The 24,038-nt window shown below is 40.0% G+C and overlaps 1 protein-coding gene across 2 annotated transcripts in view; it reads left to right on the top strand.

Annotated features, from left to right (window-relative positions):
* The window catches only part of LOC139446227 (palmitoyltransferase ZDHHC3-like), a 99,387-nt gene that overhangs the window by 14,000 nt on the left and 61,349 nt on the right, over positions 1 to 24,038 (top strand). Inside the window, exons 5-7 of one of the 2 annotated variants that reach the window (XM_071227569.1) lie at positions 13,179 to 13,275; positions 16,811 to 16,892; positions 20,000 to 20,080. In XM_071227569.1, the coding sequence (XP_071083670.1) occupies positions 13,179 to 13,275; positions 16,811 to 16,892; positions 20,000 to 20,080 (260 nt within the window). The remainder of the gene's footprint in view (positions 1 to 13,178; positions 13,276 to 16,810; positions 16,893 to 19,999; positions 20,081 to 24,038) is intronic. The other variant, XM_071227578.1, reaches the window with a different exon arrangement.

The following is a 24,038-nucleotide window of genomic DNA, read 5'->3' as shown; positions in this document are numbered from 1 at the left end:
ACCAGTTTCTTGCTTATTTGGAGTTATCTCCCTTCCATCTATTTCTGGACTTTGAGGAAAATGGATGAGGAAAAAGATCTGAACGAGAAACCAGAGAAGGGGAATTGACTTGTAGAGTTGTTTAGTTCTTCCAGCTGGTTTGACGTACATTTGATTAATCCCAACTACAACATGTCTGACATCCTGTAAAAATTTATTTAAGAATAAATTTCAAGAAGTAGAAAAGTGTCGAATCTGAAATCCATGTAGGAATATTTTTTAATGATTTTATGGCCACAGTATGCTTTGTGTTGAATATATATTTATGACCCTAGTGATCTGGAATTTTTCACTTATTTTGTTGTCCCCTACTTTCTTGAAATTTGAAAGTTTATTTTAAAATTGACATACTCACTGAATTCTAAATGGATATGAATGCAGATAAATCATATTTATGGTTGTACCATGTTGTACGGCAGATAGTATTTTTCTTTTGAAAAACAGTTAAGTGAAAGAAAGCAATAGCCAGAATAAAATTATTTTTAAAAAAACCCTTTACTTTTGAAATGCAATTAATTTGTATGACTTTGATCTCAATTCCCTTGACACAAACAAGGTTTATTTTGTATGCACGTCTCGTAGAAATATTGTTTACTGCATCGACAAATGAATTTCACATTGATTAACCATTTTAATCCAAATATACATTGAAATATTTTGACTTGTAATCTCACAAGAACAAGTTTGAGAACATTCCAATGATCAAATCTCATAAACTGTGAATAGGGTCCTGAAATACGCTTGTATTTTACACATCCGTCTTTCCTCGAAATCAGTGATTTATAGTCAGGGCATTTAAGGTTTTTACTTGGTGGAATTTTGTGGTTTTTTCTATTCTTGTGTTCTGTAATATCAATATGTATCCCCTTACATTTAGCTATGGCTGTAACTTTATCCACGAGGTTGTATGTAATTGAGGTTCCATGTTTTAGGGGATGTTATTGACCCAGTGGACTGTCCCAAATTGGTGAGGGATCATGGGATGGATGATGTCCGTTTACTTAAGTACCGTATTCAACATGCTTTGCTGGCTTCTGTAACTGGCATAAGCATCCCTGAGTGTATTTTGGTGGCATAAGACATGCCGTATCGGCAATTAATGCCTCCTGTAGCCAGACTGTGTGGACCATGCATGATGGACTCTCATGCTGTGGAGGGTGCCTTGCTGTTTTGTTACTCCAACTATAGCCAGAGTCAGGGAAATGTCCGCCCAATGCGCCCAAATGTATAGAATGGATGCAGAAAAAGTATATATTGCGTCCCAAGGGACAGACAGTAATATTCATTGTACATTGGCAAGAAATACTGAGTTCCTGAAATTTATGTGATTATCAAATCTTACAGTACAGTATACTACACCATTTCATTACTTTACAGGACACTTATATTTCCTGTGAGGACCCTTGAAATACTCGAGTTTCCTAGGTTGAGGTAACACCCTGCAGGGTGTGCATGTCTGATGTGATGGAGACACATGCTGTGTCGCTGTTGTATAAATGTCCCCTATAGCCAGGCTGTACATATGTGACATGGAGTCACATGCTGTGCCCCCGTGAAGATCCGGGGTAGAAAAGATCTTCAGCAACCCATACTTGCCTTTATAGCGACTATGCTTGTCATAAGAGGCGACTAACGGGATCAGGTGGTCAGACTCGCTGACTTGGTTGATGCATGTCATCGATCCCAATTGTGTGGATCGATGCTCATGATATTAATCACTGGATTGTCTTGTTCAGACTCGATTATTTACATACCGCCGTCATATAGCTGGAATATTGCTGAGTGCGGCGTTAAACAACAAACCAACCAACCAACCAACCAATCACATGCTGTGTCGCTGTTGTCATGGTTGTATTCATGTCGCCTATAGCCAGGTTGTACATGTGTGACATGGAGCCACATGCTGTTGAGGGTGTGTCGCTGTTGTGTTAATGTCCCCTATAGCCAGGCTGTACATATGGGACATGGAGTCACATGCTGTTGAGGGTGTGGCTGTTGTGTTAATGTTCCCTATAGCCAGGCTGTACATATGTGACATGATGGAGTTGCCGCACTGTTGTATGCATGTAGAGTTAAACTCACTCCAGGTTGACTGAGTTGTTTATTGGGGAGATAGCTCCCGGGCCTCTGTGTTGCTCATCATGTGAAGGGGGCGGTCGGGTAGCCTACTGGTTAAAGCGTTCGCTCGTCACGCCGTAGACCCAGGTTCGATTCCCGACATGGGTACAATGTGTGAAACCCATTTCTTGTGTCCCCCGCTGGAATATTGCTAAAAGCGGCGTAAAACCGCTAAAAGCTAAAAGCTAAAAATACCCCACTAAAAGCGGCGTAAAACCATACTCACTCACTCATCATGTGAAGGATCTGGTTCTGATTTCCCAGATGCTTACAGTTTGTAAGAGCTGTTGTTTGTGTCAACTGCTGTGATATTGTTTCAATATTGCTGAAAGCTTGGATGACAATGTGACATCTTCTGGGCATTCGATGTGTTCACAAACTTAGTACTGGAGATTTGTGACAGTCAGAGTGGATGTTTCTGTGAGTCCTTTGATCCGTCCTGACTGATCTCTGAGTACTTGAAGGAATTATTTTGTAACCATTGTCATCCCCATGGGGCATTGTACAGAGTGATTTGTTAAAAGCTTCTCTTCCCTCAGTAAGTCAGCCACACACTCACTCACATTCATGTATCTGTCCATAAACCCACCCACCAATCTGTCCATCTGCCCATCAACTTTTCCTCCCTACCTCCCTCCATGATCTGTTCAATCGCCTCTGGTTGAGCATCCGCCCGGAGAGCGGAAGGTCCGGGGTTCGATCCCCGACCGCGTCGTACCAAAAGACGTTAAAAGATGGTACTTGTTGTTACCCTGTCTGGCGCTAGGCATTAAGGGGCTCAAACAAGGATTGGTCAGCTCGGAGTCAGTATACTGTGTCTGAGTGGGGTATTCATGTTAAACTGCGGCATGGTATCTCAGTGTGCTAGCACTATAAATCGACATCAGTCCGGACTAGTACAAGCAGCCACACAAACACACACACGCATATGCACGTCGCTATAAAAGTGCAATAATCTTGGACGCGACGTTAAACCCCATTTCACCTCACCTCACCTGTTCAACCGCCTCTGGTAGAGCATCTTCTATACCCGGCTTTGTAATACCAAAAGATGTACAAAGATGGTACTTGTTGTTTTCCTGCCTTGCACTCGGCATCAAGGGGCTAAAACAAGGACTGGTCGGCTTGGAGTCAGTATACTGTGTCTGAGTTGGGTATTCATGTTAAACTGCGGCATAATATTTCTGTGGGAAGGCCTTACAAAATTGGCATTAATACAGAGTAGTAGAAGCAACAACACACACATGCGCGCGCATCCACGTCACTTTATAAATGCCATAATCTTGGACGCGGTGTTAAATCCAATTTCACCTGCCCTTCATCTGTTCATCATCTTTCCACCCACCCACCAATTATAAGACCCATCCATCCATCCATTCAGTATGATTCATCCAATAACACCTACCCATCCATCCACACACCGTTCCACTCACCCACCTTCGAACCATCTATCCATAAGCACAACCCATCCATCCATCCATCCATTCATTCAGTATGTTTTATCCAATCACACCTACCCATCCATCCACACACCCTTCTATCCACACACCTTCCAACCATTCATCCATAAGAACAATCCATTTAGTATTACAGATTCAAAAACACAACTCACCACCCACCAGTCCTTTTGTCCATCCATCCATCAATCCCTTCCCCCCCCCCCCCCCCATTAGCCCATCCATTTATTAACCCACCCATCCACCCACCTAATCATGTCTTCTGAGACAAAATGAAATAACCACCACTCCGTCTACCCATCTTCCATCCAACCATCACCCCACCACTCCGTCTCCCCATCTTCCATCCAACCATCACCGCCAGTGTCTGCAGCCCCACAATAATTCATTTCTAGCACCCAAGGCACTTTATACACCGAATATGGTAAAAGTCCGGCACAGTTGGGAGCCTGGTCTATTGGTACCTCTCCCTTACTGCTGCCACGTACAGCTGTAATTGCAAAATGAGGTTTCACATGTACTTTAGCTGTAAGAGGGTGTCGGATTAAACAGCCTTCCTTGCGATGCCTCGCAAGAAGCCAAGTCAATAGGTTAGAACCAAGTTTTCATAGTTCAGTGTGAGATGTATTGAGCGTGAATGGATTAGATAAGTAGGTTAATGCCTACATTTTTGGATATATGTAACATTGGGGATGTCTTTGCACCTTCAGGACAAACTGGTTCAGTTGGTCAACCCAGTGGGCAGCTGGTGCAGAAGAAGGCCACACAATCAATGGTTTACAGATATTCTGTTACATAAACTTGGGAAGGTTGAATAATAATAACTGTCATTTGGTGTTGTTTTTGATTGTATTTTAAATGAAATACATACATTTGGATTGTCATTTTAATAGGAAAAAATTAATATCAATTAGTTTGATTACAATTTTTAAAAGTATTATGTTTTTTTTATCAATTGTAATTGCTCAAGAGTGAACAGTTTTTATTAGTATATGTATTTGTTATTTCTCTTATCTATGAAAATCAAAACTCAGGCAAATAAAAAGCCTTGGAAGTTTTTAAATTTTATTTTGTAATTATGGCTTTTGGCTGCAGTTTTTATCTGTGTGTGTGGTAGGGGGTGGGGGTGGGGGTGGGGGGTGGACATTATATGTGATCAGCATGACCATATGTTTTGATGATTTTGTATTTGGTATTTTTTATAATTTTTTTAAGACGAGTAGTTGGACTTATACTGAAAATGGGGGTAGTGCTTGTTTATGAAGAAGAAATCCAAAACCGTAGACTATTTCTGGTTGAAACATGCTATACAGATCAGTCTATTGGAGAACTGTTTCCTTTTGATGATTTGGGATTTTTGCTAATTTATTCTATTTTATCACAACAAGTTGGCCCAAGACTGAAAATGAGGGTAGTGCTCGTTTCCGGATCAGAACTCCCAAACCGTTTAATATTTCTTTATGAAACTTGTTATACAGTTTAGTGTAGAGTGTCTAGTGATGAAGTGATGCCTTTTGGTGATTTTGGATGTTGAGAAATAGTGTAGACCATTATTTTCTTCCTCACTGAACTGGACCCGTGAAGATTCCGGGGTAGAATAGGTCTTCAGCAACCCATGCTTGCCGGCGACTAACAGGATCGGGTGGTCAGGCTCGCTGACTTGGTTAATATATGTCATCGATGCCAATTGCGGGGATGGATGCTGGGAATATGGGAATTAGGTCCTGTTTAACAACAGATAGTGCATTGCTTGAAGCACAAGTGAATGAGAGTAATGACATTCTTTGTCTACGTCACTGCACTGTATTCCGGGGTAGAGTAGGTCTTCAGCAACCCATGCTTACTGTAAAAGGTGACCATGCTTGTCGTAAAAGGCGACATAACGGGATCGGTAGGCGAGACTCGCTGACTTGGTTGATGCATGTCATTGATCCCAATTGCGTGGATTGATGCTCATGATATCAATCACTGGATTGTCTGGTCCAGACTCGATTATTTACAGACCGTCGTCATATAGCTGGAATATTGCTGAGTGCGGTGTTAATCAACAAACCAACCAACCAACCAACCAACCAAACTGAACTGAAGGTATCCTATGGCATTTAACCCAGAGTGGGGCATGAGTGAGTAGCTGAACTCTGTTTCCGTGTTGCACCAGAACAGAGGGATATGTCATCTCCTGATGACTCTTGTTTGAATCAAAAAACCTTAAAATTCGAAAAGTGTTGCAGTCCCAGTCACTCATGCTTGTTTTAAGAGACATTCTGATTTGGATATATTTTGTTGTGTGAATGAATGTTGTAACCTGTTCATCCCATAATCCATATTATGAAGATGATGTTTCGGCTCTTGGAGATTCTTCAGCTTTAGGTGGGAGCTGTTGATGCCATTGTCTCATAATTAAATTTTCGTTGTGTTCATTGAAATTCCTGTATTCTCATTAGCTGAATTGGTCACGTGTTATTGCATTCTGAATGAATGTAAAAAATTAATCCACGCCCACAGCGGCCCACTACTTTTATTACTTCGGAATGTTGGGGAATCCCAATATTACAGTCGAGGGAATTCCCTTTCTGCTCATGTGTATCGTAAAGCACAGGATATTTAACGACTTCCATGCTTATTCATTGTCCAAACAAACCTTTGAAACCGAAGGCCGAGAATGAATGAAACAGCAAACGTGCAGGTTTGCTTGCCTGTTGGTTTTTTCCGCTCGCCTCGGTTCAACTTTTAGTCTTTGGGTTTCATTTCTAACTAGCATTTTTCCAACTGTGTTTTACCGTAATCAGTGAAGTAATGTTTGAATCTGGCGGTAACTGACCATGCAATTTGAAACAGCCGCCTTCTCTCAGACATATTTCTTCCGGTTCGTTACAGTCTGACTGTTGCAGTTCTTTTCGCCTCTTGTCTTAATTGACAGGTCCAATAAACATTGTTTTGATCCTGCTCTCCGTTGATTGGCTACTGACTGTGTAGGGGTCTCAAGTTATGTGCATAAATTAAACGATCACCTGATTCATGTCACGCCACTGTATGTATTCCTACACCTGGAATGTTTATCAATCTCATCATTTTTGTCTGTTTTGATATATACAACTGTTTTTGGTTAAACTGTTGTAGATAAAACATGTTTTATGTTGTCGAATTTAATTATAAGCAGTGACTTCGTATTTTTTTCGGTTCATTAAGGTATGAATCGAAAAAACAATGTGCAAACTGTATGAAACCATGTAGCGGATTCTTACAAAAAACTTCTTTTTAAGATGTTTATAGAGGGATTAGGCTCCAAAAATTGACAGTCTAAGCAAAGTCCCCAAGCACCATTTTGTTTGTCAGTTAGCTCAGTTGTTATTAGTGGTGTCTAAAAATACACAGACAATGGCAATGATTATAAGGAGAAGTCTGAAAATAGGCACAGACTGTGGATTTTGTTTGCTTGTTTGATGTTGAACGCTGTATTCTGTATTTCAGCTATATGACAATGACCAGTTAATAATAAGGTTTGGACCAGACAGTCCAGTGATTGATATAATGTTTGTTGTTTAATGCCACACTCAGCAGTATGCCAGCTACATGATGGTGGCCTGTGAATAACTGACTCTTGACCAGACAATCTAGTGATTGACATAATAAGCAACAATCCATGCTGCCGGTGTGCGATGACATGCAGTTAGCCAAGTGAATGACCATCCGATTTGAGACTGGGGAGAATACCAGTATATGTGACCCGTGAAGATCCTTGGTAGAACAGGTCTTCTGCAAATATGCTTGCCGTATAAGGTGACTATGCTTGTTGTAAGAGGCGACTAATGGGATTGGGTGGACAGGTTCGCTGATTTGGTTGATGTATGTCATTGATCCCAATAACATGGACCGATGCTCATGATGTCAACCACTAGACTGTCTGGTCCAGACTCGATTACTTACAGACCGCCGTCATATACCTGGAATATTACTGGGTGCGGCGTTAAACAACAAACAAACAAAACAAATAATTTAAAGACCGCCGTCATATAACTGGAATATTGCTGAGTGCGGCGTTAAACAACAAACAAACCAGTATATGTCCTTCTATAAGAGCACAGTAGTAGTTGAATCTTCATGGTAAAACAATCAGTGTTTTAGATCAGTATGTAAATCAACTTAAACTGTAATTATAAGGATGGCAATCATGTCTCAGACAGATTTCATAATGAAAGTTGGCTTTTGCAGTGTACTAATATTTGGTTGGTGTTTTTCTCCAGTGCATTCCGATGTATATAAGGTTGAATATGTTTGTGGGGTGTCACTGGCATTGTCTCTCAATTAACTAGGCAAATTGAAGTTATACCATCTTAGGATGAGGTTGTATTATTAAGTGATAACACTATAGACTTACTGGATTGGCGCGCAGCCGCTCACATTGAATATCGTACATGTAAGAGCTCTCATTTTCTTGAAAAAACAAGTTTGGTCAGCTTATTTTGTCTCAGACATTTTATGGCCAAGATATTCAAGATAGTGGAGAAATCTGTGAGAAATCATAAAATATCTGATTGTTCACTGAAGGTCAATATTGTGTTAGTATTGTTATTTTGGGGCTTCAATGGAAGGATTAGCCCAGTGCATGCAATGCCACATGCTTGTAGTAGATGTGAGTATGATGGGAAGGCATGCAGTACCACATGCTTGTAGTAGACATGTGTAAGATGGGAAGGCATGTAGTATCACATGCTTATAGTAGACATGAGTAAGATGGGAAGGCATGCAGTATCACATGCTTGTAGTAGACATGTGTAAGATGGGAAGGCATGTAGTATCACATGCTTGTAGTAGACATGAGTAAGATGGGAAGGCATGCAGTATCACATGCTGGTAGTAGACATGTGTAAGATGGGAAGGCATGCAGTACCACATGCTTGTAGTAGACAGGAGTAAGATGGGAAGGCATGCAGTACCACATGCTTGTAGTAGACATGAGTAAGATGGGAAGGCATGCAGTACCACATGCTTGTAGTAGACAGGAGTAAGATGGGAAGGCATGCAGTACCACATGCTTGTAGTAGACAAGTGTAAGATAAGAAGGCATGCAGTATCACATGCTTGTAGTAGACATGTGTAAGATGGGAAGGCATGTAGTATCACATGCTTGTAGTAGACATGAGTAAGAAAGGAAGGCATGCAGTATCACATGCTTTTAGTAGACATGAGTAAGATGGGAAGGCATGCAGTACCACATGCTTGTAGTAGACATGAGTAAGATGGGAAGACATGCACTACCACATGCTTGTAGTAGACATGTGTAAGATGGGAAGGCATGCAGTATCACATGCTTGTAGTAGACATGAGTAAGATGGGAAGGCATGCAGTATCACATGCTTGTAGTAGACATGAGTAAGATGGGAAGGCATGCAGTATCACATGCTTGTAGTAGACATGTGTAAGATGGGAAGGCATGCAGTATCACATGCTTGTAGTAGACATGAGTAAGATGGGAAGGCATGCAGTATCACATGCTTGTAGTAGACATGTGTAAGATGGGAAGGCATGCAGTATCACATGCTTGTAGTAGACATGAGTAAGATGGGAAGGCATGCAGTATCACATGCTTGTAGTAGACATGAGTAAGATGGGAAGGCATGCAGTATCACATGCTTGTAGTATACAAGTGTAAGATGGGGAGGCATGCAGTATCACATGCTTGTAGTAGACGAGTGTAAGATGGGAAGGCATGCAGTATCACATGCTTGTAGTAGACATGTGTAAGATGGGAAGGCATGCAGTATCACATGCTTGTAGTAGACATGTGTAAGATGGGAAGGCATGCAGTATCACATGCTTGTAGTAGACATGAGTAAGATGGGGAGGCATGCAGTATCACATGCTTTTAGTAGACATGAGTAAGAAAGGAAGGCATGCAGTATCACATGCTTGTAGTAGACATGAGTAAGATGGGCAGGCATGTAGTAGACATGAGTAAGATGGGAAGGCATGCAGTATCACATGCTTGTAGTAGACATGAGTAAGATGGGAAGGCATGCAGTATCACATGCTTGTAGTAGACATGAGGAAGATAGGAAGGCATGTAGTATCACATGCTTGTAGTAGACATGAGTAAGAAAGGAAGGCATGCAGTATCACATGCTTGTAGTAGACATGAGTAAGATGGGGAGGCATGTAGTAGACATGAGTAAGATGGGAAGGCATGCAGTATCACATGCTGGTAGTAGACATGAGTAAGATGGGGAGGCATGCAGTATCACATGCTTGTAGTAGACGAGTGTAAGATGGGAAGGCATGCAGTATCACATGCTTGTAGTAGACGAGTGTAAGATGGGAAGGCATGCAGTATCACATGCTTGTAGTAGACGAGTGTAAGATGGGAAGGCATGCAGTATCACATGCTTGTAGTAGACATGTGTAAGATGGGAAGGCATGCAGTATCACATGCTTGTAGTAGACATGAGTAAGATGGGAAGGCATGCAGTATCACATGCTTGTAGTAGACATGAGTAAGATGGGAAGGCATGCAGTATCACATGCTGGTAGTAGACATGAGTAAGATGGGGAGGCATGCAGTATCACATGCTTGTAGTAGACGAGTGTAAGATGGGAAGGCATGCAGTATCACATGCTTGTAGTAGACGAGTGTAAGATGGGAAGGCATGCAGTATCACATGCTTGTAGTAGACGAGTGTAAGATGGGAAGGCATGCAGTATCACATGCTTGTAGTAGACATGTGTAAGATGGGAAGGCATGCAGTATCACATGCTTGTAGTAGACATGAGTAAGATGGGAAGGCATGCAGTATCACATGCTTGTAGTAGACATGAGTAAGATGGGAAGGCATGCAGTATCACATGCTTGTAGTAGACATGAGTAAGATGGGAAGGCATGCAGTACCACATGCTTGTAGTAGACATGAGTAAGATGGGAAGGCATGCAGTATCACATGCTTGTAGTAGACATGAGTAAGATGGGAAGGCATGCAGTATCACATGCTTGTAGTAGACATGAGTAAGATAGGAAGGCATGCAGTATCACATGCTTGTAGTAGACATCTGTAAGATAGGAAGGCATGCAGTATCACATGCTTGTAGTAGACATGAGTAAGAAAGGAAGGCATGCAGTATCACATGCTTGTAGTAGACATCTGTAAGATAGGAAGGCATGCAGTATCACATGCTTGTAGTAGACATGAGTAAGATGGGAAGGCATGCAGTATCACATGCTTGTAGTAGACGAGTGTAAGATGGGAAGGCATGCAGTACCACATGCTTGTAGTAGACATCTGTAAGATAGGAAGGGATGCAGTATCACATGCTTGTAGTAGACATGAGTAAGATGGGCAGGCATGCAGTATCACATGCTTGTAGTAGACATGTGTAAGATGGGAAGGCATGCAGTATCACATGCTTGTAGTAGACGAGTGTAAGATGGGAAGGCATGCAGTATCACATGCTTGTAGTAGACATGTGTAAGATGGGAAGGCATGCAGTATCACATGCTTGTAGTAGACATGAGTAAGAAAGGAAGGCATGCAGTATCACATGCTTGTAGTAGACATGAGTAAGATGGGAAGGCATGCAGTATCACATGCTTGTAGTAGACATGAGTAAGATGGGAAGGCATGCAGTACCACATGCTTGTAGTAGACATCTGTAAGATAGGAAGGCATGCAGTATCACATGCTTGTAGTAGACATGAGTAAGATGGGCAGGCATGCAGTATCACATGCTTGTAGTAGACATGTGTAAGATGGGAAGGCATGCAGTATCACATGCTTGTAGTAGACATGTGTAAGATGGGAAGGCATGCAGTATCACATGCTTGTAGTAGACATGTGTAAGATGGGAAGGCATGCAGTATCACATGCTTGTAGTATACAAGTGTAAGATGGGGAGGCATGTAGTAGACATGAGTAAGATAGGAAGGCATGCAGTATCACATGCTTGTAGTAGACATGAGTAAGATGGGACTGTAATCCCCAGTGCATTCTGTACCATTTTGTGATATACATGAATTAGATTGGAGTGTGATTCTCACAGTGGATAAGTGCTGCAGGCAGCAATATTCCAGTGATATCATGGTAGCACACATGTTGATATAGGATTTTAAAAAAAGAAGTGCATTTGTGCAACCCGTGCTCCATCCCCCACTCTTGATCCTCCAGTGTGTCCTATAGATAATGAGCCTAGCGAGACAAACCAGTGGTTGATAACTTGACACTGTCGACATGGTCAGGGTACGGTGACAATCAAGTCACCGAACCTGACTGACAATCCTGTTTAGTCATCAAAGACTGCTCTGACCACAGCGTATCACATTGAAGATCAGCTCTTTGTTGACATGATATTTCACTTAAATATTCTGAAAATGATGCTTAACGTCACAGCGATAGAAAATAACAGCCCACTAGTCCAACAAATAGCAAAACTTTTAAAAAGGGCGAATTTCTACTAGTCCTTAAGATACCATAACTATTGTGTAGTTTGGCAAAGACTTTTGGACTAGTGCCAATTTTTAACGCTGAACAATAAGTTTGACTGTAATCGTTGTGCTTAGCAGCTTCCATGGAAACCACACCAAACTCTTCATCTTCCATCTGTGTCACTTGCGTTTTGTTTCCACATCGACAGCATATGAAATACCCACCTGCCCAGCTATCCCAGCTGGGTTGTTTCTTGGATGGCAAGGGGGGCACAGGTGGCCCAGTCGTCTAAGGCGCCGCGATTCGCTGTGCAGAGTTGTGTCCCTTGGGCACGCCAGAAACCTATGATTGTGGGTTCGAATCCCGGTTCGCCCCGATTATGTTTCTAGGTTTGTCAGCACCATACCCCTGCTCGTGGGTTTCACTGAAGTGGTAAACGTCTGAGACCTGCATTACTTCGGGCTTTCCTCCCACATTAAGCTGACACGCCGTGATATAACTGTAATACTGTTAAAAGCGACGTTAAACTGACTCACTATTGGATGTCCAACTTTTAAAACATGCATGGCCAATAGTCTGGTTTTTTTTGTTGTTGAGATTTAGTTGATAGGAAGAAGGATATGAACAAATATAGCATTTGGATGAGAACCTGATATTAATGTATAGCAGAAAACCTGTAATATTTCTTCCACGTAGGTCAACAATGCTTGATCAGCTGATTAAATGATAGTGTTATCAACTTTGTCTGTAAAACTGATTGCTGATTGGCTCAATTGGCAGTCTACATCCATTCACATCAAGCAAGATTTGAATGTGACTTAAATTTTCAACTGGGTGTGACGCATGTTGGTTATTGAATTGACTAATACAGGGTTTGCCCTAGACTTTAAAAATTGGGAGTCATCATGACCCCCAACTTTTCAAATTAGGAGTCTAAGTCTGTTGCATTCCAATATGTGGAATTTTGTCTCAACTGGCAACTTTTTATCCATTTAAAAAGGATATTTATTGACTTGCCAGTCCAGTTGGAATTTATCTGAACTTTAAACACTGACATTCTGCAGACGTTCTGCAATACTTTTCAAAGCAATCCTGAGCACTCACACGCTTCTATCAAATGCAAATAATATGCATATTGTATTTGTTTTTTCAGCGTGTGTCAGCGATGTGTCCGGAAAATGGACCACCATTGTCCATGGGTGAACAACTGCGTGGGCGAGAACAATCAGAAATATTTCGTACTTTTTACCGTGAGTATATATCTTCTGACCACTTCTGAGTATTTTTTTCTGCCAGATTACCAGGTGTCAGTACTTACCGTATTCGACGTAATAAGCCCCCCACTCTGATACTTAGCACCCACGGCAGTATTTGCTAATATATTGGCTTGTGAACAATCCCAATTAGCACCCTTTCCGATTGATCAATGTACAAAAGACTTATTTCTTCGTGTATAATACACTCTCGTGTGTTATATGCACCCTTACTTATGGGCAAATAAATTCTGGAAAATATATCTGTCGTATATAAATATTTCAGGCTGTCAGCCTGAACCACGAAATTTATCTTCAACTCTTTTCACCAAAATAGTCTTTTGATAAGAGCCCTTTATTTCAAATTTTGAGAGTGCCCTGGACGCTTATTACGTCGAATACAGTATATGTCTGAAGTGAGCTTGTGGGGTTCGTACAGGCTTAAAAAGGCCTTCAATTTTAAGGCCCCTATTAAAAAGCCTTGAAAACACCAAAATAGCTTCAAAAACCTTGAATTTGAACAAAATTGTCAAAGAAATGATTAAAAATCACAAAAATATGTATCAAGGTTGTTTAAGTGTGATTTATCACAGTGATAGATTTGTGTGCAGTGTTAGTCCTTGCCAACCTGCCCAATAGTTAAAGTATCATAAGGACTAGTAGAAATTTGCCATTATTAAGGGATTAGCTTTATGTTAATATCAATATAAGGACTAGTGGACTAAAGCAGTTAGTTTCTATTGCTGGTGTGTGCCAAAGATGTTTTTGTTTGTTATGAGAATAAATGTTGTTGGAAAATTTGTGATGTTCACACTGCTTTTTAAGTCTTACGACTAATATATAGGATGATGGATTCAGTAAAATATTTACAGACCAAACCAATAACCCAAGTGAAAAATCTTTAAGAATGACAGTTGAAAAGCCTTGAATAGGCCTTGAATTTTAGTGTTCCATATCTGTATGAACTTTGGCTTGTGGCATGGCATTTTTTCTATCTCATTTTTTCTATCTCCCATCCATCATCTGTCTTTGGTCTGTCTGTGGTCTGTGTGTGGTCTGCCTGTGGTCAGCCTGTGGTCTATCTGTGATCTGCCTGTGGTCTGCCTGTGGTCTGTCTGTGGTCTGCCTGTGGTCTGCCCATGGTCTGTCTGTGGATTTAGACTTCTCTGTATTTGCTGAAGTGATGAGCCTGAAACTTGAGGAGCAAGTATAGCTTCAGATTTGGCCATGCCTGTAAAACTCATTTTCAGCAACCCATGCTTGCCGTAAAAGGTGACTATGCTTGTCGTAAGAGCCGACTAACGGGATCGGATGGTCAGGCTCGCTGACTTGGTTGATGCATGTCATCGATCCCAATTGCTCATGTATTTGATATAAGGGTAACGCTATTTTTCAAGGCATTATCAGAAGCCCGAGGTCTTCCATTAACCATTAAAAGACCGAGGGCTTCTGCAAATGATAATGCCCTGAAAAAGAGTGTTACCGTTATTATAGCTAAAATGGATAGAATTTGTTACCAAATAAAAAGAAATAACAATATCGGTTTTGAAACATATATCAACACAAATTTCACTGACCCACTTTTACAAATATGGAAACGTTATAGAACAAACCAGATGACGTCACTATTGAACATGACTTCACCTTTCCCTACCCCTTGACGTCACCTAACAACGGGCGTGATAATGGCCCGTCATCAGGCAATATGAGGCCAATATCAAGTTACAGTGGCCCACGTTGGCGGTTTAATGATAATTCTATCCATTTTAGATATAATATATGTTAGCAATGACAATGCATTATTGTTATGTTGATATCTTACCATCCTCTCACATCAGATACCTTCCCGAGACAAGGGAGTTCAGTGTTCCCGCTGGCTCTTGAAACTGCCAGTCCTGGTGGACTGGTAACTCTAAAAATTACCAGTCCCTTCTAATTTTTTGTCTGTCCCAACTTTCAACAAATAAAAAAACATATGAAAATTACCGGGTTATAATTAATTCTTTCAACATCACGTTTAAACCAATGACGTCATCTCTGAAGTAACTTAGTTAGATCAGACACATCATCAACACAAAGTACAGTCACAATTTTCTCTTCTTCTTTTTTAATATTTAAACACGAAGTCACTTCAGATATATTTTTAACCTTGAAGCAAAGTGAAATGTCATTTCCTTGCACCAAAAATTGACAAGGGGAAACCCTGATGGTAACAGACAAGCTGACATTGTTAGAAAAATATACTTATATGAATATCACAGATTTATAAGGTTCTTTATTTGCCGGTCCAAGTCACATGAATTACCGGTCCAAGCCTAATTTTACCGGTAAAAAAATGGTAATTACCGGTAAATGGGAACACTGGAATTAACAGACAATAAAAGTCCAGTTTCCGCCCTTGTCAAACTTTGGCTTTGGCTTGTTTGGCTTGCTAACAAGTCTATGCACACTCCAATCAAAATAGCATAATAGCATTGACATCCAGTTCGTAAACAACATGGCGTCTGCCGTGCAGATTTTGGACGATTGCAGGATTTGCAAAGCATAGGTACCATCAACTGGGCATTGACAGATATTTTCCAAGTCTTTTTGTTTTCGTGGACATAACTCGTAATATCTACTGGTGGTGCTTCGGTTGAGCCACGAAATTCCAGCCTTGTTTGGGCCTCATTACAAAACCAGCCACAATCACCTTAATCCTCAGTTTGGAAATTTTGATCTTATCAAAAGTAAACACATACAAAACACAAATATACTTCAGTAGTACACACTTTTGAGTGGAGATACCATGGCGCTTAGAAATGACAGAATAGACAAAATATCCACAAGAATAATATTGTGTGACCTTAACTATTTACATACAGAACTGGCCGTTTAACTTCATTTTCAAGATACAGAAATCAGTTATGCTGGTTGGAATACTTCGCTCAGTCATTTCGAGAACTAATGTTAGAAAGCTTAATGCTGATTGGCTGATTAGAAAGTTGACCTGAATGAAGGGCTTGTCAGATCTTCATGCAAAGAGTTATCATTCCTGAGTGAAACGTCTGATTTTGATGAGAATGTGAAAAGCCGTACTGAATTGCTCTCACATGAGGTGTTAAAAAATGCTTGAATTTTATAGAGTAACAATTACATTCTGTTATCCCTTAATCTCTTACGAAAAGGTTACCAGTTTGTGCTGAGTTTGCCCTTTTTTTTCATGTAATGTTGTGGTCAATATTAAACTTGAAAGACAAGTCCTTGTTATAACCCAAATGTTAAAAGTTAAAGTCCACAGATTCAAATACTACAGTAACAAATCTCAAGTACCCCATGCCCCTTCCAATTTAGAACACTGCGAGGAACTAAATCAGTAAATACCATGTTTTAGCAGTCAGTGCACTGGTGCACTGGTTGCCAAGAAAACTCAATTTAGTTATTGCTTTTTTTTCAAATTGGATAGCATAGAGAAAATATGCTTGAATAATGATGAAATTGCTTCTGATGGGCTGTAATAACTGTTTAATTTTTTATATTTTTTTTGTTTCAGTTGTATATTTGCTTGATATCCATCCATGCCTTGTACCTAGCCATCAATCATTTCATCAGCTGCCTGGGCAGTGACTGGAAAGGTATGTATCGGTATATAGTTACTCACATTCAAATTCATTATTAACGCCCCCTAAATTGCCATGTGTGTATGTTTGTCTGTAATCATTTATTTGACTGGGTGAAAAAAGTCAGAAATCGCCACCTACTTACCAACTTTATACAACTGGGCTGTCTTGTCGATTGAATTGGCTTGATTATTTACGGGCCACTGTCATGTAGCTGGAATATTGCTGACTATGCTGTGAGGGAAATTGACACTAGTCCTCTAGTCGTTACCAAACTGCCCAATTGTTAGGTATCATAAGGACTTGTAGAAATTTGCCATTTTTAAGGGGTTTGTTGTATGTTATCATTATAAGGACTAATGGACTAAAAATGTTTCTATGCATTAAGCATCAAACTTACTAATCCAAACAGAGATTAAACTAAGGTGCTGCAACATTCATTGTTCAGAGTTGTGTCCCTTAGTCATGCCAGGATAGGCTGGTCATGGGTTGAATCATATCATTTGCTTTGAATATGATCCTTGCTCCGTCATCACCTATTACTTCTCATTGGTTAACCAGAGTGTTAACTTTGTCCTACATTAAGCTGACTGGCTGTGAGATAACTGAAATACAGTTTGAAGCAGTTTAAAAACCAAACACACTGACTCTTTTGTGTAATATGTAAATAAATCTAACTTCTAAATCATTCTAGGACCTGCTGGGTTGGGGTTCAGGAAATGAATGTGGGTCCTAAAATAAATGGCAGAATCCAAACATGCAAAAGGAGTGTCATGAAAAGGGAATACAGAAATTTTATGAATTTGGAATATGATTATTGTATTTTATTTCTTTGTACGGATACAGCATAGAGAAAAACAATGGTTGTTATTATCATGACCAACATGGGACTAGTTTTGTTCCTTGACAGAAAAGTGATGCTCTAAAAATTTAGTGGTAAAACAAAAATACTTCAAATGTCTTGAATACTATTCTTGATTTAAACAGGGGGCATGGGTGGCCCAGTTGTCTAAGACGCTGCGATTCGCTGTGCAGAGTTGCGTCCCTTGGGCACGCCAGAAATCTATGATTGTGGGTTCGAATCCCGGTTCGCCCCGATTATGTTTCTAGGTTTGTCAGCACCATACCCGTGGTCATGGGTTTCACTGAAGGGGTAAATGTCTGAGACCTGCATCACTTCGGTCTTTCCTCCCACATTAAGCTGACATACCATGATATAACTGGAATACTGTTAAAAGCGGCGTTAAAGCCAGCTCACTCACTCACTTGATTTAAACCAGAAGTGATACTAACCGAAGGTATGTAGGACCATGTGGCAATTTGGAAAAAGAAGTTGTGGACATTTTTTGGAAAATGGTCATGCTTGAAAAAATGCTTGTTAAATTGCGGGCTTCAGTAAATATGATACAGTCCAATCCAATCAGTCCCTTGTATGCTCTGTAATATCAAAATTTGACCACCACCACGCAGAGACAGTTACCATACATCTCATGGACATCATATCATGTATATTTCCTTTATGTCCCCTGGAAATGTTTTTGACACATTGATCAGTCATGTCAAGGATCAAATGTCAAGGTCAAGGTCAAGGTCATTCTGAAGGTCAAGCCTGTAAAGAATGTTAACTAATAGACTATAAAAAAGCATTCTTCTATGTCAGTGAACTTTGGTGTATATCATCCTGAAAGATTGTGAATGTCTTACTTACAATCATGGTGAAGGGGCACGGGTGGCCCAGTCGTCTAAGGCGCCGTGATTTGCTGTGCAGAGTTGCGTCCCTTTGGCACACCAGAAACCTGTGATTGTGGGTTCGAAACCCAGTTCACCCCGATTATGTTTCTAGGTTTGTCAGCACCATACCCGTGCTCGGGGGTTTCACTGAAGTGATAAACGTCTGAGACCTGCATCACTTCGGGCTTTCCTCCCACATTAAGCTGACACGCTGTGATGGAATTGGAATACTGTTAAAAGCGGTATTAAACACAACTCACTCACTACAATCATGGTGAAGGTCTTCTGCAAAGTATCTTTGCCATTTTCACTGACCTGCCTTTGTTTGCAGATATATTTTGAAATTCTTATGCATGTAATGGTTATAGATTTAGAACACCTTTAGATAACAAGTGCTGACAATCTTATGATATAAGTAGGTCACATTGACCTAGTTTAAATGAGTAGCATATTTAACACGTTACATTGAACATGTTGAATTCCTCCTAAGGACATCATATTTGGTTTGTATGCTTGGGAATGTTCTTTAAGTACTGTTAACTGATATTGAAGATAATATTCACTCTCAGGGTCATACACTAAAGGTATTTTGTTCACAACTCAAGATGTTTTTACTGAAGTTGGATTAAATTTGGTACGTTTCAGTGTCAGGGTGGAGCACAGAAGTGGCTAGGTTTTTGAGTGACCTTCACTGAAGGTCACCGTATTTGTACTTTGTAGTTGGCTGGCTTCTTTGCACACTGAACCAACCCAACGTGTTGGTATATGTTTGTTAGTTGAAATAAACAAGCATGTGATTGGTTGAAGTTGAAGGTCAAGGTCCTTAGATCAGAAGTGCGTGTTACTTTCTTGTTATGGAAGCTGGAGGTATGGGACTGTTTTTAAGTTTTCTTGCAATAGGCATATGTCTTCCTACACCGGACGTGACATAAATGATGTCCTAAGAGTAGAAATGGTAGCTGGAGACAAGGAACTTTAATCTGTAATGAAGCAATGGTATCATAATGGACATACTGTGTGGTGGTGTGTGATAACTTCTGCTGCCTCCTAGAAATGGTGATAGAGGGGCTTCTAACAAGTATTTGCAAACACCTTTTAACATGTACGAATGTACCTAATAAGCAACCCTGAGCGCTATTATAATTTGTTGCTGTGATACCCCATGCGTGTCATAAAAAAACTAAACAATGGGACAGGGTGGTTGCAGTGTGTGACTCTGCTGACTGTGTGTCAGTGTCCCCTACAGAGTATGTGTTGCTCATGCTGTCAACCACTGGTTGGACTTGTTCAGACTCAAGGCATACATGCAGATCAGTGTGATGTAGCTCTGATATTGCTGATGTAAAACAACCTTCTCTCACTCAACATTAAGTAGTTTTAATTTGATCAAGGACTCATGGCCGACAGTGAACCATTCCTGAAAAGAATCCTCATGGAGCATGAAGGGTTACTCACTCACTCACTCTCACCAGGTCAGTTACAGAGCCTTGCTCCTTTTTCAACCCAATCTTTGGAATACACACTGGATCCTCCTCCCCATGATCATTTTTACAGCTTTGTTTTGTGCTTTTGTTGTTTAACGCCGCACTCAACAATATTCCAGCTATATGACAGTGGTCTGCAAATAATCGAGTCTGGACCAGACAACCCAGTGATTGACATGAGCATTGATCTTGTTTGTTTGTTTGTTTGTTGTTTAACGCCGTACTCAGCAATATTCCAGCTATATGACGGCGGTCTGTAAATAATCAAGTCTAGGCCAGACAATCCAGTGAAGGACATCATGTCATCGATCCATGCAATTGGGATACGATGACATGATTTCACCAAGTCAGCGAACCTGACCACCTGATCCCGCTAGTCGCCTCCTACGACAAGCATAGTCGCCTCCTACGGCAAGCATGGGTTGATCTATGCTACGCATCAACTACGTCAGCGAGTCTGACCACCTGATACTGTTAGTTATGACAACCATAGGTTGTGGAAAACCATGTCTAACCTGAATCTTCATGTGTGATTATTATAACCAAGGCTACACGTTTTTAATTTTTCATTTCATGGGCCCGTCACCCCTACTGAAAAGCATCCTGAACAAAAAAAATTAAACATGAAAAGAATTATTTTTATTAGTCTCCTTCTGGTGATATAGATCTCAATAATAATGTTATATATAAATTCCATGTCTACATCATTATCAGTGATTCAAGAAACCAGCTGCAGTTTTAACTCCACAGCAGAATTATTTTCATATATATGAATAAATAATGATTGACATAGCTATTTATTTATTTTTTTATTGTGACCAAACTTGTGTGGAAAAGCTGGAATAAATCCGTGAAACATAAAATTTAATAAGTGTGGCCCAAACAGTTACTGGTATAACATCCCAATGTGGCCCCCCATGCCTATTCTTGAATCAGTAATTTATGTATAGGCCAAGGCTGCCTATTAACTCTCGTGACGGCAGGGTTGGCCCAGTCTTCTAACTTGCAGGTAGCCTCCGTGGTCTAGTGGTAGAGTGTCTGCCCTGAGAGCGGAAGATCCGGGGCACAATCCCTGGCCACGTCGTGCCAAAAGATGTTAAAAGATGGTACTTGTTGTTACCCTGTCTGGCGCTTGGCATTAAGGGGCTAAAACAAGGATTGTCCGGCTGGGAGTCAGTAAACTGTGTCTGGGTGGGGTATTCATGTTAAACTGCGGCATGGTATCTCAGTGGGCTAGCACTATAAATTGGCATCAGTCCAGACTAGTACAAGCACACACACACACACGTGCATGCACGTTGCTATGTAAGTGCAATAATCTTGGACGCGACATTAAACCCCATTTCATCCTAACCTAACCTGCCACAATTTGTGGTGTCCATTTACGTGTGTGCTAGAATCCTTTGTGCCTGGGTTCAAATCCCAGATACATCCCGATAACGAATCTTAGTTTGTCAGCACCATAATCACACTATTGTGTTACTCCAAGGAAAAAATTTTCAAAGACCTGCATCATTTCAGACTTTAATTCTACATTAAACTGGGGCGGTCAGGTAGCCTAGTGGTTAAAACTATCGCTCGTCATGCCGAAGACCCAGCTTTGATTCCCGACGTGGGTACAATGTGTGAAGCCCATTTCTGGTGTCCCCCGCCATGATATTGCTGGAATATTGCTAAAAGCGGCGTAAAACCATACTCACTCACTCACTCACTCACTCACTCACTCTACATTAAACTAGTCGATGCAGTTGCTTTTCATGCATGAGAATGATAATGAGTTCGAATCCATGATTTGCTCTGATTATGATTCTGGGTAGTCAGCACCATACCAAAAATACTGCAGATGAAAACTCACTCACTTCCCAATAGCTACGAACTGCTTGGTTTTGCTATCACTCAAATAGTTGTTTTTTCTTTATCAGCCCTTGACAGTGAGTATTGCTTCATTTGTTCAGTTACATAATCTTATTTAGCTGTTACACACATGCAAAACATTGTTATGTGCTTTTGTAGATTTTGAAAAAGTATTCATCACTATATGGAAAGTAAACAGTTGGCAAAATGTAGTAGAGATGGACCTTCAAGGTAATTATTACCATGTGACTCTCTTGGCCTGTGTATTGAGGTTCTTAGCACTGTGGTGACCAATCCTATTCTTACTGTTGTGTTTTTGTAAATCTTGGAAGTGAAAATTAATAGCATTAAAATCAGATCCTTTATTCTGATACAATAACTCTCTGTGTGAAGACTTGAGGACACATCCATTGGCGGTTGTGTCAGATGAACCCTGAGTGACTTTAAGCGCCCAGTCTAAATGAAGGATGTGTGGGTTCCTGAAGCAATCAGATGTCCGCTTTCTAAAACTACAATTACAGTATTCGATGTAATAAGTGTCCCGCTCTAATAAGTGCCCACGGCAATATTTGCTAATATATTGGCTAGAGAACAATCCCAATTAGCACCCCTTCCAATTGATCAGTGGACACAAGACTTATTTATTCATGTATAATACAAACTCGTGTGTTATATGCACCCTTAGTTTTGGGAAATTAAATTCTGGAAGAAAACATCTATTGTGTATAATATGCACAGACTTTTCTTTTGTATCATATCAGGCTGTCAGCATAAGCCACAAAATTTAAGATCTTTCAAATGTTTTGTCTTCTCCAACATTTTATTTTAATAAGAGCCCCCTGTTTCTAATTTTGAGAGTGCCCTGAGCGCTTGTTACATCAAATACGGTAAGCTTAATTTCTTTACCATATTAATTCGGATAGTTTGATCATATCAAAAGAAAACCTTCACAGAAGGTGTCAAAAAAAACCTTGATACTACACCTGTTTGGGTGTACATGCCATGGCACTCAGAAACAACAGGATGTATACAATATCCACCACAATATAACAGCCTGACTTTATGTTTTTGCATTTGGAATTGTCTGATTATATTCATTTTTGAGAAACAGCAATTACTTCTGTTGTCTGAATGCTTCACCAACTAGCACCAAGAATATAGAAGCACTGGCCGATTAGAAAGTTCACTGACAAGAACATGTATGGATGTGTCATCAGATCTTGTAGAGAGGCATGGTATCGGCAATATATCTTGATTTACTTTTCTAACCAAATTGTAAATATAATGAATTCTATCTTAAACATGTTAATTATGTGTTCTGTAAGCAATGACTGTTCACCTGAAGTTTGTCATTAATGTTCTGTTGTCTTGGTGTGAGGCAGGGTTACTATCCCCCGCCTTGTCTTTTATATACAGCTTATAACAATATCCATATTATTCTCTCCATTAGCTTGAAACATTTGTAAACCATTACATTGTATCCATTAATTGCTGTTATGCAGATTATATGATGTAAAAAGAATTATTTAAGATTATCTTCAAATAATTGAAATTACATAATTTCAGTAATCATGATAATGCTTTTCTCAAGAAAAATATATTACCTATGTTCTGAATACTTACAAAACTAATTTAAATAGATACTTTAATACAAGGCTTAATCTTGTGTTTTTTGTTTGTGTGGAGATTAAAGACATTATAAAAGAGACTGTTGTCTTGCACAATATATGTAAAACTGTTGTCAGATCATTAGACAACTATACAGAAATAAACAATATCTTTTCATATTTCAGTTTGAAATAACTTTGCATTTGTTTTGCAATTGTTATGAGCAAGACAATAGGAAAACTTATGCCCAGATAAAAAATACACATTTAGCTATTTTGTATTGGATATTAACTGCATGATTAATTTTAGAATGGATTTGAATATCATTATCTATTCTGTATACTAACAGTTTGGTATCTAAGACTATATCAACATTACATGGTGTAGTTTTCTCGCACTCACCTTGATCATTGGTAAATTTGAGCTCACATATATCTTCGTGTTTAAGTTTCTAAGCAGTTTTATAGTACATAACTCACTCACT

This window comes from Haliotis cracherodii, unplaced genomic scaffold, assembly GCF_022045235.1.
Source record: "Haliotis cracherodii isolate W230 unplaced genomic scaffold, xgHalCrac1.p SCAF_10, whole genome shotgun sequence".
NCBI classification, from domain to species: Eukaryota; Metazoa; Mollusca; class Gastropoda; order Lepetellida; family Haliotidae; genus Haliotis; species Haliotis cracherodii.
The sequence above is the reverse complement of the archived record's forward strand: the minus strand, read 5'-3'. Positions and strand labels throughout refer to the sequence as shown.